Source organism: Myodes glareolus, chromosome 2, assembly GCF_982192425.1.
Source record: "Myodes glareolus chromosome 2, mMyoGla1.1, whole genome shotgun sequence".
Taxonomy (NCBI): domain Eukaryota; kingdom Metazoa; phylum Chordata; class Mammalia; order Rodentia; family Cricetidae; genus Myodes; species Myodes glareolus.
The window spans coordinates 90,839,868-90,858,694 of record NC_142027.1 but is presented as its reverse complement, the minus strand read 5'-3'; the positions used below and the strand labels follow the sequence as shown (position 1 = coordinate 90,858,694).

The following is an 18,827-nucleotide window of genomic DNA, read 5'->3' as shown; positions in this document are numbered from 1 at the left end:
TCTTTGGGATACAGAAGAAAGTGACTAACAAACTTCCAATACAGGTGGAACTGTCCTTGAAATTTCCTGCTTCATGGGCCAGTAGGATGAAGGTGGATGTCACAGTGGTACAGAAAATCTTTGGATGACTGTTCAGGTAGCAAGGTGTCTCTGTCAATTCCAGAGTTTAGGAAGTTGCTTACAATGTGCTTCCTGTTTACTTAGGTAATATTATATCTTTCTGGAGTCATTGATAGAGTTGAAGAATTTATAGTTACAGTTTTCCTTAGTTATGATAAAAGATAAAATAGACATAAATACTGCAACTGCGATTATTGTTTTGTTATATATAATTTTACTATGTTAAATTAAAAACCTTCCTTTTTATTTAAATAGAAAAGGAGAGGTGATTTGGGGGTCCCCTCTGTGTGTTGTGCTTGCCATTAATGAATAAAAAACTGCTTTGAGTCTATGGCAAGGACAGAACAGTACTAAGTGGGGGAAAGCTGAGAGAAAGAGGGTACAGTCAGAGAGAAGCCATGGAGCTGCTGCCAGAGTTAGACATGCTAAAACTTTGCTGGTAAGCCACTGATACATGATGATACACAGATAAATAGAAATGGGTTAAATTAATATGAGTTAACCATTAAGAAGCTAGAGCTAATGGGCTAAGCAGTGATTTAATCAATATACTTTGTGTATATAGATTGCCATATTTGCTTACATATGGCTGAATTTACATGTGCTCATATATGGGTCTTCAATTTTATTCCATTGTTCTACATATATATTTTTTATCTGTTCTATAATGTTTTTATCAGTATAGGTGTTAAATATATCTCTTGAAATGAGAAATCCGTCCTCCCTTTTCTTCAGGATTGTATTGGCTATCCAGATTCTTTTTCATGCTTCATAATTTTAGGGCATTTTTCCTTTATGCATGAATGATGAAATGTTATTTTAAATTTATTGCTTCAATTCATTAATGAGTTTGTGGTAAATGTTGTTTTCACATCTTTATTTTTACCAATACACAAGCATGAATATCATTCTGTTTTCTAGTTACTTTCTCTATTTTTTCCTACAGAGGTTCAAAGAATTGATTGTATATGTTCTTTATTTCCTTAGATAACTTTTTTCCTAGATCATTTTATTCTTAAAATCTATTATGAATTGGAATGTGCTGGCAATCTCTTTCACTGTATGCTTGTTGTTAGTTCATAGAGATCCTGATTTGTATGTTGATTCTGTATTCTGCCACATTGTTGAGATGTTTATAAATTCTAGAAATTTTCTGGTATGTCATTTTGGATTTATAATAAAGTGCCATTGCATGTCCAAACTAGAAGCCTTTATTTCTTCTTTCCATGTTACTATCCTTTTTCATTTCTCTCTCTTGCCTTTTTGCTTCATGTAGGACTTTAATCACAATGCTGAAATAAGTGCATATATTAGATATTCCTATCACTTTCCTTCTTTCAGTGGGATCATTTAAAGCTCTACATTATTTAGAAAATTGTTCACTCTGTGTTTCTCATATATGGCTTTTATTATATAGATATATGTTCCCTTTAGACTTATATTCATTATCATATTTCTCATTAAGTTTTCTCATTATGAAAGGTATTTGCTTCATCTGTTGAGATGATCATATGGCTTTTGTTTTTAGGCCCATCTGTGTGGTTTACTTGATTCATTGAGTTGTATAAGTATATGAATTATTTCTCCATGTCAAGATGGTTTAAGTTGTAATATTTAGGTATGTCTGCATTTTGTTTGAAGGTATATTGCTGAAGTCTTTGTGTCCCTATTCATCTTGAATCATAGCCATCAGTTTGTTATCTGTCAGGTTTTGATTGCAGAAAAGTACTAACTTCATAGGAGATGACTGGGAGTTTTCTGTCTGTTTCTTTTATTTTTTTTCAAAATTTTAAGAATGACTATTGACATATTTAATAGTTTACTAGAAGTGTTCTCTGTACATAGATGACATCAATTTTCTGGTTTCATTTTGAGTCTTCTCTTTACTTCTTTTGATTAGGTGGGTGAAGTTTATGATAGTCTTGTAGCTGTCTCAAAGAACTAGCAACCAAATTATTTGATTGTGTGTATTCATTTCTCTGGTTATATCCAAGATAAACTTGAATTTTTATTATTTCTCTCTGTTCACTGGAGGTGGGTTTGTATGGTCTTCAATTTTTTGTAATTTTTTGAGTTGTCACTTTTAGCAATGTATTTGTTCTGAAAATGGCAATCCTCTCCTCAGGAATCGCAGAATTAGACTGTGTCTGAGAGATGTGTTCTTCTATTTTATAATCCTCTCTATGGCTTGGATTAAAAGTGTGGACCACTGGGATTAAAGACATGCAATGCCCAGTTTTTAAGGCAACTAGTGTGGCTACTGGAATTAAAGGTGTGTATAAACACTACCTGGTCTGTAAGGCTGAGCAGTGGTGCTGTTTTACTCTCAGATCCTCAGGCAAGTTTATTCATTAGAATACAAGGGAAATGACACTACTGTAACAACAAGGGGACTGCTTGTTGGGGTTTCTGTCCTGCCCGGTACCGCAACAAGCTAGCAAGCCTCAAAGAAAATCACAAACAGGACTCCATAAGATTATAAACTGATTGGCCTTTAGCTCAGGCTTCTTGTTAACTCTTATACCTCATATTAACCCATTATTCTGATCTATGTTAGCCATATGGCTTGGTACCTTTTTCAGCTGTCAGCTCACATGTTTCTTCTCCGGTGGTCTGGGCAGGAATGGAGTAATCTTCCTGCTTCCCAGAATACTCCTCTTCCCTTTGCTCCACCTCTACTTCCTGTCTGGTTTTCCCACCTATACTTTTTGCCTGGCCAATCAGCATTTATTTAAAATGTGATTGACAGAATACAGACAATTCTCCCACACCACAGTACATTTAACTTTTTTGTCTAAAATAAAAAAGGGCTATAACTAATATAAGAAACACTACATACATTAAGTACAATAACTACATACAATATATATAGGCAATAAATGCATCAGTAATATGTAGCTCATTTGCATATGATGAATTCATAGAAAGTACTTTATTTTTATCCTATTGTGGTGAATCCAAAATCTTTTACTTAATTTATTTTCTATCATAACTTGCTTTCTGCATCAGGTAAACAAGAGAAACTTTAACTATCTAGTCTTAAGCTCTCTCAGAGACATAAGAGAGATATAATATTAATGAATAAGCATGAATTTCAAGCCAATGAATTCCAAAAGAAAAACTGTGAAATGACAGAAACAGTTGGATGCCGGGCACTCACCCAAGTTTCCTCTGCAACAATAGATCATCTATCTTTGGCATATAAGGGTAACATATCTAATGTAATTTTCTCCAAGCAGGGTATTTTTGTCCTGTTTGTCAAATTAGGATAGCATACTGTCAAAAGTCAAGGGAGGGGCATTTTCCTGCCCAGTGGCTTACATTTACTTCAAAGAAAGTAAACTCCATGTGGAGTTTCTTTGAAGTTGATTATCTTCTCTGAAGTAGATTGGTGCTGACAAGAGCAGACTTGACTCATTGTCATAAAAATGAAGAACCTAGGTTATTAAAACATCTTAAAACATCTGAAGTGTCTGAAGATAGCATGTCTATCTCAAATATACTTGATTTTAAAACATACATAATGTGACTACAAGTGGGCGGGTAACCACTAGCTGTAAGACTTCCTACAGTAGAGAATGGGTTCCAAATGGCCCAAACAGGCAGTAGGGATAAACCCTGGTCTCACTACCAGAGTCTCCATTCAACCCTTATTTTTTTCTTAACTGAGAATGAAATCACCATATTCTCTCACTTCCTCAAGAAACAAAAGCAAAATCTCTTCTCCAAATAACATATCTTTTCAGAACAGTTTCTAAATATATGTTAGATTAATTCAACAGCATTTATAATCAAATATTTTTTAGCAGCTATTGCTCTTTCCTCAGCAAACAATTCAAGGACAACACAATAGCAAATAGTATCCAGACTCTTGGTGTATTTTGCATCTTTACATGGAAGCTACACTGGGGAAGAAGAAAGCTAGGAGTGTTAGTTTTTCTCCCAAACCTACATGACTAGGTTTGGGTCCTACTTTGGCCCATGGCACTGGCTAAAGAGTCTCAGAAAAAAGGCTTTTTCATAAATTCATGCCCCAAAAGTTTGGCACCAAACAAAACATGATTAATAAAAGATCAGAAGCTGTTACTGGGCTCTCAGCCTAAAGATTTGAAAAGCAAAGCAACCAGGCACACTGGCTCTTGCCTCAACCTCAGTCTGAAAATTGTGAACCAGCCTCCAGGAATCTCAGAATTAGGCTGTGCCTGACAGCTGCTTCCTCCTAATTTATAATCCTCTCTCAGGCTTGGATTAAATGTGTGCATCACTGGGATTAGCAATAAGTATTGCTTGGTTTCTTAGGCAACTGTTGTGGCTTCTAGGATTAAAGGTGTGTGTTACCACTGCCTTTTCTGTAAGGCTGACCAGTGGGGCTCTTTTACTCTCTGACCCTCAGGCAATATTTATTCATTAGAATACAAATGAAACGTCACACAAAGAATGACTGTTTGTAGATATTTTATAATAGTTTAATAGTATAATAGTTCTGTGCATGTAGCTGTCCCTGATTTTTTATTTCATTTTGGGTCCTCTTTCTTTCTTTCTTTTGGATAGGTGACTGAAGTGTCTGGCAGTCTTTCCTGCTGTCTCAAAGAAATAGCAAAGAAATTATTTGATTCTGTGCATTCATTTCTTTGCTTCCATTTCCAAGATCTGCTTTGATATTACTATTTCTCTCTGTCCACTGGAGTTGGGGTTGGATGTTTCTTTTTTTGTAATTATTGAGTTATATCTTCTGGCCATGCTTTTTTTTTTCTTTCTGATATATTACTGAAGGCACGTTGAGCCATAAATTTCCCTGACATGTCAGTTTTTAATATGTTCAAGAATTTTGTTCTATTTTTTGTGTTTATATTTGTATTTTTTCCAGGAAGATTTTTATTTATTTCCTTCTGAATCATTCATCATTCAGTAACAACTTGTTTAATCTCAATGAGTTTTCTTTTACTAGTAAGGTTTTTTCTTTTTTGCTGTTATTTTTTCCATTGTAATCATATAGAAAACATTGCATTAAATAAATATTTTAAATTAATAAATATTTGGATTTTATGTCCCACAGAGTGCTTGCTCTTACATGCACTACTGTGAGTAGATTGTCTATTCTTTGGTGTTTGGATAGAATATCCTACAGATATCTATTAAATACATTTTGTGAGGAATGCCATTTAATTGTAATATTTACTCCTGAATACCTTTTATTAGGGAAATTTGGGAATTGCTATCAACTCTTATTCATGGCTTGGTGCTTATCTGTATCTTTAAATCCAGAACACCATTTAAAAATGAAACAAGTGTACCAGTGTATGCTGAATACATGTTTAAGGTAGTGATATCTTCTTCCTTAACTCTTCCCTTGATAAGAATGAAGTGTTCCCACTCGTCTTTTGTGATTAGTTGTAGTTTAATGTCTATTTGGTGTGAAATTATGATATTTACTCTTACTGCTTCTTGTTCCAATTTGATTACATTATTTTACTCATCATTATATTTTAATCATGATCCATATCTTTAAAACTAAAATATGTTTCCTGTAGAGAAGAGAAAGATGTTATTTCTTTATTCATTCTGTCTTTCTGTATCGTCTGATCATTACTATCTAAAAGTTTTGTTAATGGTTTACAGGAGCTAGAGGGGTAGAAGACATTGAGAGTATATGACACACAGAATGAACTAACCTGGGTTCATATAAGCTCACAGAAGTACTTTTACTGTATAGAATTGTTTGGACTATCCTGGGTTTTTTGTTTTGCCACATAAACTTGATTATTGTTCTCTCAAGTTCTGTGAAGAATTTTGTTGGGATTTTGATGGGGATTGCATTGAATCTATAGATTGCTTTTGGTAGAATTGCCATTTTTATTTGTTGATCATACCCATCCAAGAGCATGGGAGATCCTTCCATTTTCTGGTGACCTCTTCAGTTTCTTTCTTCAATGCCTTAAAGTTCTTGTCAAATAGATCTTTCACTTCCTTGGTTAGAGTTACCCCAGGATACTTTATGCTATTTGTGGCTATCATGAAAGGTGATGTATCTCTGATTTCCCTCTCTGTATCTTTGTTCTTTGTGTATAGAAGGGCAAATTGTATCCTACCACAGTCCTAAAGGTGTTGACCTGCTTTAGGTGTTCTCTGGTAGAGTTTTTGGGGTCGCTTATGTACACTATCATATCATCTGCCAATCACAAAAGTTTAACTTTTCCTTTCCAATTCGAATTTCCTTGATCCCCTTATGTTGTCTTATTGCTATTGCTAGAACTCAAGCCCTATATTGAAGAGGTATGGAGAGAGTGGACAGTCTTATCGTGTTCCTGATTTTAGTGGAATGACTTTGAGTTTCTCTCCATTCAATTTTATGTTAGCTGTCGGTTTGCTGTAAATAGCTTTTATTATATATAGGTATGATCCTTGTATCCCCAATCGCTCCATCACCTTTATCATAAAGGGGTGTTGAATTTTGCCAAATGCTTTTTCAGCATCTAATGAAATGATCATATGGTTTTTCCTTCAGTTTATTTATATGATGAATTACATTAAAAAACTTTGGTATGTTGAACCAACCCTGCCTCTCTGGGATGAAGCGTACTTGATCATCATGTATAATTTTTTGGATGTGTTCTTGGATTCTGTTTGCCAGTAATTTATTGACAATTTTTGCATCGATGTTCATGAGTGAGATTGGTCTGTAAATCTCTTTTTTGGTTAAGTCTTTGTGTGTTTTTGGTATCAGGGTGACTGCAGTTTCATAAAAGTAGTTAGGCAATGACTCTTCTGTTTCTATTTTGTGGAGCATATTAAGGAGTATAGGTATTAACTCTTCTTGGAAGTTCTGATAGAATTCTGCATTGAAACTATCTGGTCCAGGGCTTTTTTTGTTAGAAAGGTTTCTGATGACAGCTTCTATTTTTTCACAACTTACAGGTCTTTTTAAACTGTTCCCCTGGTCATGACTTAATTTTGGTATATGGTATTTATCTAAAAAAGTGTCCATTTCTTCCACATTTTCCAATTTTGTGGCATACAGGCTTTTGTAGTAAGATCTAATGATTCTCTGAATTTCCTCTGTGTCTGTGGTTATGTTCTCCTTTTCATTTCTGATCTTGTTAATTTGCGTGTTCTCTCTGTGCCATTTGATTGGTTTGTATAGAGGTTTGTCAATCATGTTGATTTTCTCCAGGAACCAGCTTTTTGTTTCATTGATTCTTTGGATTGTTTTCTGTGTTTCAATTTTGTTGATTTCAGCCTTCAGTTTGATTATTTCCAGTCTTCTACTCCTCCTGGGTGAGTCTGCTTCTTTGTTTTCTAGAGCTTTCAGCTGTGCTGTTAAGTTTCTAATATGAGTTTTCTATGTTTCCCTTATGTGTGCACTTAGTGCTATGAACTTTCCTCTTAGTACTGCTTTCATAGTGTCCCATAGGTTTGGGTATGTTATGTCGTTATTTTCATTGAATTCAGGAAGACTTTAATTTTTCTCTTAATTTCTTCTTTGACCCAGGGATGGTTCAGTAGTTGTAGTTGTAGGCTTTCTGGGTTAGAATTGTTGTTGAATTCTAACTTTATTCCGTGGTTATCCAATAGTACACAGGTGATTACTATAATTTTTTTTAAATATATGGATGTTTGCTTTGTTGCCAAGTATGTGATCAATTTTTGAGAAGATTCCATGAGATGCTGAGAAGAAGGTATATTCTTTTCTGTTGGGGTGGAATGTTCTATAGATGTCTGTTAGGTCCATTTGGTTCATTACATCTGTTAGTTATCTTAAGTTTCTGTTTGGTTGTCCTGTCCATTGGTGAGAGAAGAGTGTTGAAATCACCCACTATTAGAGTGCGGGGTTTGAAGTATGCTCTCAGTTCTAGTAATGTTTCGTTTATATATGTGGGTGGTTTTATATTAGGGGCATACATATTCAGGATTGAGACGAGACTCCCTCCTGATGAATTGTTCCTGTTATGAGTATAAAGTGTCCATCTCCATCTCTTCTGATTGATTTTAGTTTGAAATCAATTTTGTTAGATATTAATATAGCCACATCTGCTTGTTTCTTTGGTCCATTTGATTGGAAAACATTTTCCCAACCCTTTGCTCTGAGGTAGTGTCTGTCTTAGCGTTTGAGGTCTGTATCTTGTAGGTAGCAGAATGCTGGATCCTGATTTCATATCCATTCTCTTAACCTGTGCCTTTTTTTTAGGTGAGTTGAGTCCATTGATATTAAGCAATATTAATGACCAGTGGTTGTTAACTCTGGTTATTTTTCCTGGTGGTAGTGTTTCTGTGTTTCCCTTCTTTGAGTTGTGCTGATGGAGGATTGTCAGATACTTGTGTGCTGATGGAGGGTTGTCAGATACTTGTGTTATTTTGGGTTGGCTTCTTTGGTTAGTGATTTTCCTTCTAGTAATTCCTGTAAGGTTGAGATTGTGGTTACATATTGTTTAAATCTGTTTTGTCCTGGAATATCTTGTTTTCCCCATCGATGGTGAATTCAAGCTTTGCTAGTCATAATAGACTGGGCTTGCATCCATGGTCCCTTAGTGTCTACAGAACATCTATCCAAGACCTTCTGGCTTTCATGCTTTCCATTGAGAAGTCAGGTTTAATTCTGACAGGTTTCCGTTTATATGTTACTTGACCTTTTTCCCTTGCAGTTCTTAATATTCGTTCTTCATTCTGCATGTTTCGTGTTTTGATTATTATATGGCAAGGGGATGGGTTTTTTTTTGATCCAGTCAATTTGGTGTTCTGTACGCTTCTTGTACCCTCATAGAAATATCCTTCTTTAGGTTGGGAAAGTTTTCTTCTATAATTTTGCTGAATATATGTTCTGGGCTGTTGAGCTGTAAATCTTCTCCTTCTTCTACCCCTATTATTCTTACATTTGGCCTTTTTATGGTGTCCCAGATTTCCTGTATGTTTTGTGTTAAGAATTTGTTGGATTTGTTTTGTTCTTTAATCAGTGAGTTTATTTACTCTATAGTATCTTCAGTGTCTGAGATTCTATCTTCTATCTCTTGTATTCTGTTGGTAATACTTGTCTCTGCAGTTCCTGTTCATTTACTCAAATTTTCCATACCCAGCCTTCTCTTGGTTTGTGTTTTCTTCATAACCTCCATTTCATTTTCAAGTCTTGAACTCTTTCCATTACCTGTTTGATTGCTTTTTCGTGTTTTTCTTGGGAATCTTTGAGAGATTTATTCATTTCATCTACCTTTTTGTTATCTTCATTTCTTTATAGCAGTTTTTCACCTGCTGTTTAAGATCCTCTATCATTTTCATATAGTTCCGTTTAAAGTTGATTTTTTCTATTTCTTCTGGAGAAGGGTGATCAATTCTTCTTGTTTCGTGATCCCTGGATTCTGGTGATGTCATGTTGCCTTTCGGGTTGTTAGGGGAATTCTTGCATTGGCGCCTGCCCATCTCTTCCTTCAAATGCAGCCAGGAGAGTCTTGGTGTCATGGTCCAAACTTTGCTGTGACTGACTCTGAGTGGATTTGACTGACCTGAGTGCAGGTGCAGGAACTGTTCCCCAGCCCGCTGGTCTAAAAAGTTGTCCTCAGCTCAGGGACAGGACTCTTGGAGGTCAAAGACAAAAGGTCAAACTCTAGAGGGAGGGAAGAGTTGTGTGGAGCCAAGAAGCCCCTACAGCAGAAGCTGGAGGTGCCCTTCACTCCCCTCCATCCAGGCGAGTGTGCATTACTCCCTCTGGGTGGGTAGCCTCAGTGAAGGAGCAGGACCTGTTCCTGTTCCTGGGCCAAGGACCTTACAGACAATAGGGCAGGCTTGGAAAGTATGGAACAGAGAAGCCCCTGCAGCCTGGAGATGAGTTATATCCATAAAAATAATATTCATGACTGTGATTTTTGTCGTTGTGTTATAGGATTTGTATTAGTTACTTTTAAATTGCCTTGAAAAATCTCCATGATAAATCCATGATGATCGATTAGAGGCATCAGCTGGCAAGGGGCTGGAGCAGCAGTGAGAGGTTCCATCTAGAACCACAACAGGAAGCAGAGAGCAGTAGAAAGTTTCAAAATTCTCAAGACCAGTCTCCAAGAATGTAGCTGTTCCAGAAAGTTGATACTTCTTAATGACACACATAAATATCCACCAACATCAGGCCATATACCCATTTGTCTGATTATATGGGGCCATTTCACTCAACCCACCATAGCCTTATTTATTATTCTAAAATTTTTGATTGAAATTTCTAAGATAACATAACTTCACGCCTCCCATTTTATAATTTATTTAATATATGTTATAAAAGATCTTCTATTCATTTGCTTTAAGAAGATTCTTTCATTAGAATGAATTAACTGCTTTATTTTTTTAATATGCCACCTTGCATATGGGTCTACATATTTATAAAATTGTATGACTTATATAGCTGGAAAAATTTCACTTAAATGGACTAATTCAGATAGTTATATATTTTTTATTTTATCCAGTATTTTCTTCTCATCAAACACAAGATTTATTTTTAAAGTAGAATAGACAAGATTCTGTCAAGAAGTTGATATCAGGAATAGCTGTAAGTAGTAACTTAAAAACCTTGCATTTGAGGATGTTCTCAAAATTTGGGGTAAAGAAAAAATAGAATAGATTATATCATAATTGAAATAATCTTTATTCACCAGCCACTCTGGGTAGTCCTGCCAAATAAGATCAGTAATCTCTACCTTATCTTGAGAGATTTCACATTAGATCACTTACATTTTCAAAATCAGTTTCTTCAGTAAAAAAATACAAATAAACTTTTAAATATGATTTTATTTCACAATGAATTTAGAAAAACCTGAAGCTGAATGACCCATATTCTATTAAACATTCTTTAGAGTCCCCTCAACTAATAATTACATTTTTGTGACAAGCTATTCAGCTGAATTAAGCACGAAAAGGATTTTCTCAATCATATGAGACTGAAAAGGTAGCATAGCATTTACAGTTGTAAAAACTCTTATACATTTAATAAATTATTAAAGCCTTTCCTAGGAACTCTAGGAAGAATAGTTACCACAGTCTTCATCTTGAAGGGATAAATTCTCAAAACATCAAATGACCTTGTGTCTTTACTCATTATTTGATGCGTAATAGAAGGACACTTTTCCTTCAAGCCAATATATACATAATAATTGTGAGCAGATTTTTTAATTATGACACACATACAATTGTTTTTGTTCCAGCATGACCAGAAAGAATGGATACATTATATGAGGAATCAAAAATGAAGAGAGACAAAGTAACTATATGAAATGTGAAAAGTACTTCAGAAAATCTCCATATGTCACCAGGCATAAGAGAATTAATCCCAAACAAAAGGCCTACAAATGTAAAGACTGTGGTAAGTCATACACCTATCATGCAAATTTTCAAACTCACCAGAGAATCCATACTGGTGAGGAACCTTACAGATGTCAGGCATGTGGCAAGTCATTTACTCGGCATGCAAATCTTCAAGCACACCACAGAATCCATACTGATGAAAACCTTACAGATGTCAAGAATGTGGCCAGTCCTTTACCGGGGACTCAGCACTTCATAATCATCACAGAATCCATACTGGTGAGAAACCTTACAGATGCCATGCATGTGGCAAGTCATTTGCTCAGCATGCAAACCTTCAAGCTCACCAGAGAATACATACTGGTGAGAAACCTTACAGGTGTCAAGAATGTGGCAAGTCCTTTACTTGGGTCTCAAATCTTCAGAGACATCACAGAACACATACTGGTGAAAAACCTTACAGATGTCAAGAATGTGGCAAGTCCTTTACCTGGGTCTCAAATCTTCACAGACATCACAGAACACATACTGGTGAGAAACCTTACAGATGTCAAGAATGTGGCAAGGCCTTTAACCAAATCTCAACTCTTCACACTCACCTCAAACTCCATGCTGGTGACAAACCTTACAAATGTAAAGAATGTGATGAGTCTTTTAACATGAAATCAACTCTTAGAAAACATCACAAAATTCATGTACTAGGTACATTTCATAAAATTTCTTAGTATACCTCACATTAATTCACTATAATGATTTTCACAAATTGATCAACTTATAACACAAAGTCACATCCTTTCATTAATTTTCAAAGCTTTGTCAGCATTTATACAGTCATATGGTTTTTATAAATTTAGAAACATTGCATCCAGATTTGAACTTTACTTTCATCAAACTTTTGTTATAAACTGAATTTATATGCAGAATTAATGTGAACATACTATTCAATCATCAGCTATTATGAATAAGTAAATATTTCTAATAGGAAAAAATTAAGCAATAACTTTTCTTGCCTGAATTTTAAGATAATGTGTTAAAGAACCAGCCAACTTCAAACTATTTCAGATTTTAATACATATTAAATTTCTTGGCATATGTAATGAGATTATATCCTGTATAAGCATTATTTTCCTTCAATTTTTTTAAAGATTTTTCTAAATATAAGCTTGATTTAAACTTTAAGTCTTTTCATTATTTGTCTTTGAAATAAAAATAAATTAAACACTTTGGCAAATTTTTTCATATTTTTTCTGATAGCCTATTCTCTAATGACAGGGTATCATTAATGAGATTTGCTAATGGATGACAACAACAATGAAAATATGTCATAAAATAGAAGTAGATTTGTTGTACAATGTGTCTACACTGTGTGAACATGGATTTCTGTGATTGCTGTAATAGGAAGATGAATGGACACTATGTAGGCACAAGCTAGAGAGAAAGTAGCATCAGAAATTGAGGCATGAAGATGAGCTCTCGTAGACAGGAAGGAAGCAGAATATGTTGTATGTGACAGCATGTAGAATAAAAATATGGGTTAATTTATTAAACTGTATTGAAAACAAGCCTAAGTTAAGGCCCAGCATTCATAGTAAGAAGTCTCCCTATCATTACTTGGGATCTGGTAAGACAGTGAATGACACACAACATAGATTGCTTTAAACTTTGTGAAATTAAGGTTCAAATCAGCATAAGGTAGTTGGGGGTTACGAATGAGCATGCCAAACTGGCCAAGGAAAAACTACAAGGCAACAACATCAAACAAAAAACTCTAGTCATTAAGGAAAGCAGGAAGTGGGAGAGGTGGCCTTCCCCAGAGAGGAACACATAAACTGGATGTCCTGTAACTATTGGACAGCCCTAAAAACATATAGAATAGTACCATTACATGGACTGGTCTCTTTGTACTTAGGAATACATGTATATATAAATTTATGCATAAAATAACAATACATAAAAAAGGGCAGAACTTGAATGAGAACAGAGATTTTGGGTACATAGGAGACTTGGTGGTAGGAAATTGAAGGTAAAAATGCTGTAATTTGTAGGGAGTACAAAGGTTCATGTTCTCACAGGTAGCACTGAGGAAACCAGGAATGTTAAGCCCACAGAGTAGTGAATTCGATGAAAATATGTATACTCTGTTTTCTGCTCTGACATCTGGGGCTGTTGGTGGATATACCCCACCCATGTTATCCTTGTCCTCTCTGTATGACCAGATCATTCCAAGATCCAAGTAGTAACACTGAACGTACTTAGTGTTCAAAGTGTCAAAATACAATCAAAATCATGCATACTGATTAATGCCTTGGGGAACAGTGAGAGATTCTCCAGGAAGAAAAAGGGAGAGTTCCATTTACTCAAGTGCATTGTGTTCCATGGCATGTTCTTGGATGTAATTTTGTGTCTCCTGAAACAAATATTTGCACTGAATTGGTAAAACATGATTGTTGTTACTGGATGTCAGGACCTAACTATAGAACCCAATCCAGCGAAAGGATGTGCCGAATGCTGTCCTCACTGCACCTTGAATCTTGAGACATGTCAGGATCAAATTCTAGAAGTTTGAACCAACACAAACTACTGAGTCTAGGCTTTCCTTCTTGCACCATGTGGATTGTTATTCTCCCAATCCTGGTGTTTGCAGAAACCCCCACAAAACTGCATTAGGTTCTCAATAGTAAAACCTATACAACAGAGAATACTAAAAATAGATTCTCATTACTTGAGTTTTTACAAACTTCTCTCTAGTACAAAATTGTCCACTTTATTCATTAATATTATTAAATACCTAGAAAAGTCACTGTTATATTTAGTCATGTTCACCAGCCCTTTTACATGATTCCAAATGTTCCTTTCACTGGTCACCAAGATTCATATGCTTTTTTAGAGCTGTAATATGACTTTGTAACAAGTTTGAATTTTTTAATTTGAACTATTTTTAAAAAATAACTATTATGTAGGCTGTCATCTTGTCTTGTTGACCATGTCCTTTGCTTTACAGAAGCTTTTCAGGTTCAGGAGATCCCTTATATTAATTGTTTCTCTCACTGTCTGTGCTGCTGGGGTTATATTTAGGATGTGGTCTCCAGTGCCAATGCATTCAAGTGTACTTCCCACTTTCGCTTCTAAAATGTTTAGTGTGGCTCTAGCAGACATCCATCGGAGGGGTGAGTTTGCTCCTGACCCTTGGCAGAAGCCCGGCAAGGAGGAGCTCAGACATTCTCCGACCCCCTTGACTCCCTGGTCACATTGCAGGGGCTAAGCTCTCTAGTCTCCTACCCCATCGCAGATTTCACCCACGTACCCCTTACTTTATTCCTCCCTTTCTCCTGGGGCCATAAAATTCCCCAGCTCAGCTTCCTTACCTGCTGGGACTGGGCTGGAAGTGTAACCCACCAGGAGGGAGTCCCTGTGTTTCAACAGCCTGCCTGAGGAAAGGTAGGCATTCTGTCAGTGAGGTCCCTGCCCAACAAGGGACCCTGACGCAGTATCAGAAGATCCAATAGAGAGCATTTGAAGGAAGAGATAGGCTCATGCCAAGGCAGGAATTCCTCCAACAATCTGAAAAACAACATGAAAACACCAAATCCCAGCGACCCTACAACATAAGGACTTGCACACCCTAATCCAGAAGAAGTGGAAAAAGTGCCATTATGAAAGCAATAGAGTCCCTTAAACAGGATATGAATAACTCCCTTAATAATTGGATGTGAAGTATAACAAAAGTTTGAAGAAATGAGTAAAGAAATGGATGAGAAATATAACAAAAAGTTTGAAGAAATGAGCAAACCCATAAACAATACGCTGGGAAACCAAGAAAAACCAATCAAACAGGTAATGGAAACAGTTCAAAAATTGAAAAATGAAATGGAGGCAATGAAGAAAACACAAACCGAGGGCCAGCTGGATATGGAAAATCTAGGTAAAGGAACAGAGACTACAGAATCAAGCATAACCAATAAAATACAAGAGATAAACGAACGAATCTCAGATTCTGAATAAGCCATAGAGAAAATAAATGCTCTGATCAAAGAAAACAGCAAAGCCAACAAATTCTCACCACAAAACATTCAAGAAATCTGGGACACAATAAAAAAAATCTAAGAATAATAGGAATTGAAGAAGGAGAAGAATTGCTCATCAAAGGACCAGAAAGTATATTCAACAAAATTATAGAAGAAAACTTTCCCAACCTATAGAACAATATTCCTATGAAGGTTCAAGAAGCACACAGAACACCGAATAGACTTGATCAAAAACATCCCCTCACCAAATAATAATCAAAACTCAAAACATACAGATTAAAGAAAGAATGCTAAGAGCTGCAAAGGAAAAAGGTAAAGTAACTTCTAAAGGTAAACCATCAGACATAAACAGGACTTCTCTATGGAAACCATGAAATCCATAAGGTCCTGGATAGAGGCACTGCATAAACTAAGAGACCATGGATGTAAGGCCAGACTATGATACCCAGCCAAGCTATCGTTCACCATCAACGGAGAAACAAAATATTGCAGGATAAAAACAAATTTAAACAATACATAGCCACAAATCCAGCCTTACAGAAAGTATTAGGAGGAAAATCACAACCCAAGGAATCCAACATTCCCAACACTGCCTACAATAACTCAGACAGCTAGCGACCCTTCACAAGCAAATAACTGGAGTCAACAACCACTGGTCATTAATATCACTTAATATTAATGGACTCAACTCCATTAAAATGCACAGACTAAGAGATTGGATATAAAAACAGGATACAACATTCTGCTGTTTACAAGAAACACACCGCAAACTCAAAGACAGGCATCTACTCAGAGTAAAGGGTTGGGAAAAGGTTTTTCAAGCAAACGGACCCAAGAAACAAGCGGGTATGGCTATTCAATTTTCCAACAAAATTGACTTCAAACTAAAATCAATAAGAAGAGATGGGGACAGACATTTTATGCTCATAAGAGGAACAATTCTTCCGGAGGAAGTCTCAATCCTGAATATCTATGCCACTAATATAAAAGCAACCACTTATGTAAAAGAAAAACTTTAAGAACTCAAGGCAGTCATCAAACCACACACACTAATAGTAGGAGACTTCAACACACCTCTCTCACCAATGAACAGGTCAATCAGAAAGAAACTCAACAGAGAAATAAGAGAATTAATAGAGGTAATAAATAAAATGGACTTAACAGACATCTGTAGAACACTCCACCCAAATAGAAAAGAATATACCTTCTTCTCTGCAGCTCATGGAACCTTCTCGAAAATTGACCACATACTCGGTAACAAAGCAAACTTCCACAGATACAAACAAATATTAGTAACCACCTGTCCTGTCGATCACCGTGGATTAAAGTTAGAATTCAACAGCAATGCTCACCCCAGAAAGCCTACAAACTCATAGAAGCTGAACAGTCAACTACTGAATCACCCCTGGGTCAAGGAAGAAATGAAGAAAGAAATTAAAGTCTTCCTTGAATTCAACAAAAATAAAGACACAACATACTCAAACCTATGGGACACTATGAAAGCAGTGCTAAGAGGAAAGTTCACAGCACTAAATGCCCAATTAAAGAAAACGGAGAAAGCACACATTGGAGATTTAACAGCACACCTGAAAGCTCTAGAAAAAAAAAGAAGCATACTCACCCAGGAGGAGTAGAAGACTAGAAATAATCAAACAGAGGCATGAAATCAACAAAATAGAAACACAGAAAACAATGCAAAGCATCAATGAATCAAAAAGCTAGTTCCTGGAGAAAATCAACAAGATTGACAACCCCTAACCAAACTAATCAAACGGCAGAGAGAGAACATGCAAATTAATAAGACCAGAAATAAAAAGGGGAACATAACCACAGACACAGAGGAAATTCAGAGAATCATTAGAACTTATTACAAAAGCTGTATGCTACAATATTAGAAAATGTAAAAGAAATTGACATTTTTTAGATAAATACCATATACCAAAGTTGAACCAAGACCAGGTGAACAATTTAAATAGACCTGTTAGTCACAAAGAATTAGAAGCTATTATCTAAAAACTCCCTACAAAAAAAGGCCAAGGACCAGATGGTTTAAATGCAGAATTCTACCAGAACTTCCAAGAAGAGCTAATACCTATACTCCTTAATGTATTTCACAGTATAAAAACAGAAGAGTCATTGCCAAATTCCTTTTATGAAGCTACAGTTACCCTGATACCAAAGCCACACAAAGACATAACCAAGAAAGAGAATCTCAGGCCAATCTCACTCATGAACATCGACACAAAAATTCTCAATAAAACACTGGCAAACCGAATCCAAGAACACATTTGAAAAATTATCCATTATGATCAAGTAGGCTTCATCCCAGAGATGCAGGGCTGTTTCAACATACGCAAATCTATCAATGTAATGCATCTTATACATAAACTGAAGGAAAAAACCATATGATCATTTCAGTAGATGCTGAATAAGCATTTGACAAAATTCAACACCCTTTTATGATAAAGGTGTTGGAGAGATTAGAGATACAAGAATGATACCTAAATATAATAAAAGCTATTTACAGCAGCCAACAGCTAACATCAAATTAAATGGAGATAAACTCAAAGCCATTCCACTAAAATCAGGAACACGACAAGGCTGTCCACTCTCTCCATACCTCTTGAATATAGTGCTTGAAGTTCTAGCAATGGCAATAAGACAACATAAGGTTATTAAGGGGATTTGAATTGTAAAGGAAGAAGTTAAACTTTCATTATTTGCAGATGATATGATAGTGTACATAACCGAACCCCAAAACTCTACCAGAGATCTCCTACAGCTGATCAACACCTTTAGTAATGTGGCAGGATACAAAATCAACTCCAAAAAATCAGTTGCCCTCTTATACACAAAGGATAAAGAAGCAGAGAGGGAATTCAGAGAAAAATCACCATTCACAATAGCCACAAATAGCATAAAATATCTTGGGGTTACTCTAACCAAGTAAGTGAAAGACTTTTTTGACAAGAACTTTAAGTTTTTGAGGAAAGAAATTGAAGAGGATACCACAAAATGAAAGGATCTCCCTTGCTCTTGGATTGGGGAATCAACAAAGTAAAAATGGCAATTCTAGCAAAAGCAATCTATAGATTCAATGCAATCCCCATCAAAATCCCATCAAATTTCTTCATGGAACTTAAGAGAACAATAATCAACTTTATATGGCAAAACAAAAACCCAGGATAGGCAAAACAATCTCATACATTAAAAGAACTTCTGGAGGCATTACCATCCCTGACTTCAAACTCTATTACAGAGGTACAGTATTGAAAACAGCTTGGTATTGCATGAAAATAGAGAAGTCAAACTATGGAATTGAATAGAAGACCTGAATATTAATCCACAAACCTATAAACACCTTATTTTCGACAAGGGAGCTAGAACTATACAATGGAAGAAAGAAAG

General features: G+C 35.7%; 1 protein-coding gene across 1 annotated transcript in view; it reads left to right on the top strand.

Annotated features, from left to right (window-relative positions):
• Positions 1–12,119, top strand: part of LOC148123058 (uncharacterized) — a 79,372-nt gene extending 67,253 nt beyond the window's left edge. Inside the window, exons 6-8 of the mRNA XM_087897962.1 lie at positions 7,421–7,436; positions 11,458–11,580; positions 11,661–12,119. Of these exons, the coding sequence (XP_087754088.1) occupies positions 7,421–7,436; positions 11,458–11,580; positions 11,661–12,119 (598 nt within the window). The remainder of the gene's footprint in view (positions 1–7,420; positions 7,437–11,457; positions 11,581–11,660) is intronic.
• The last annotated feature ends 6,708 nt before the right edge of the window (positions 12,120–18,827 follow it).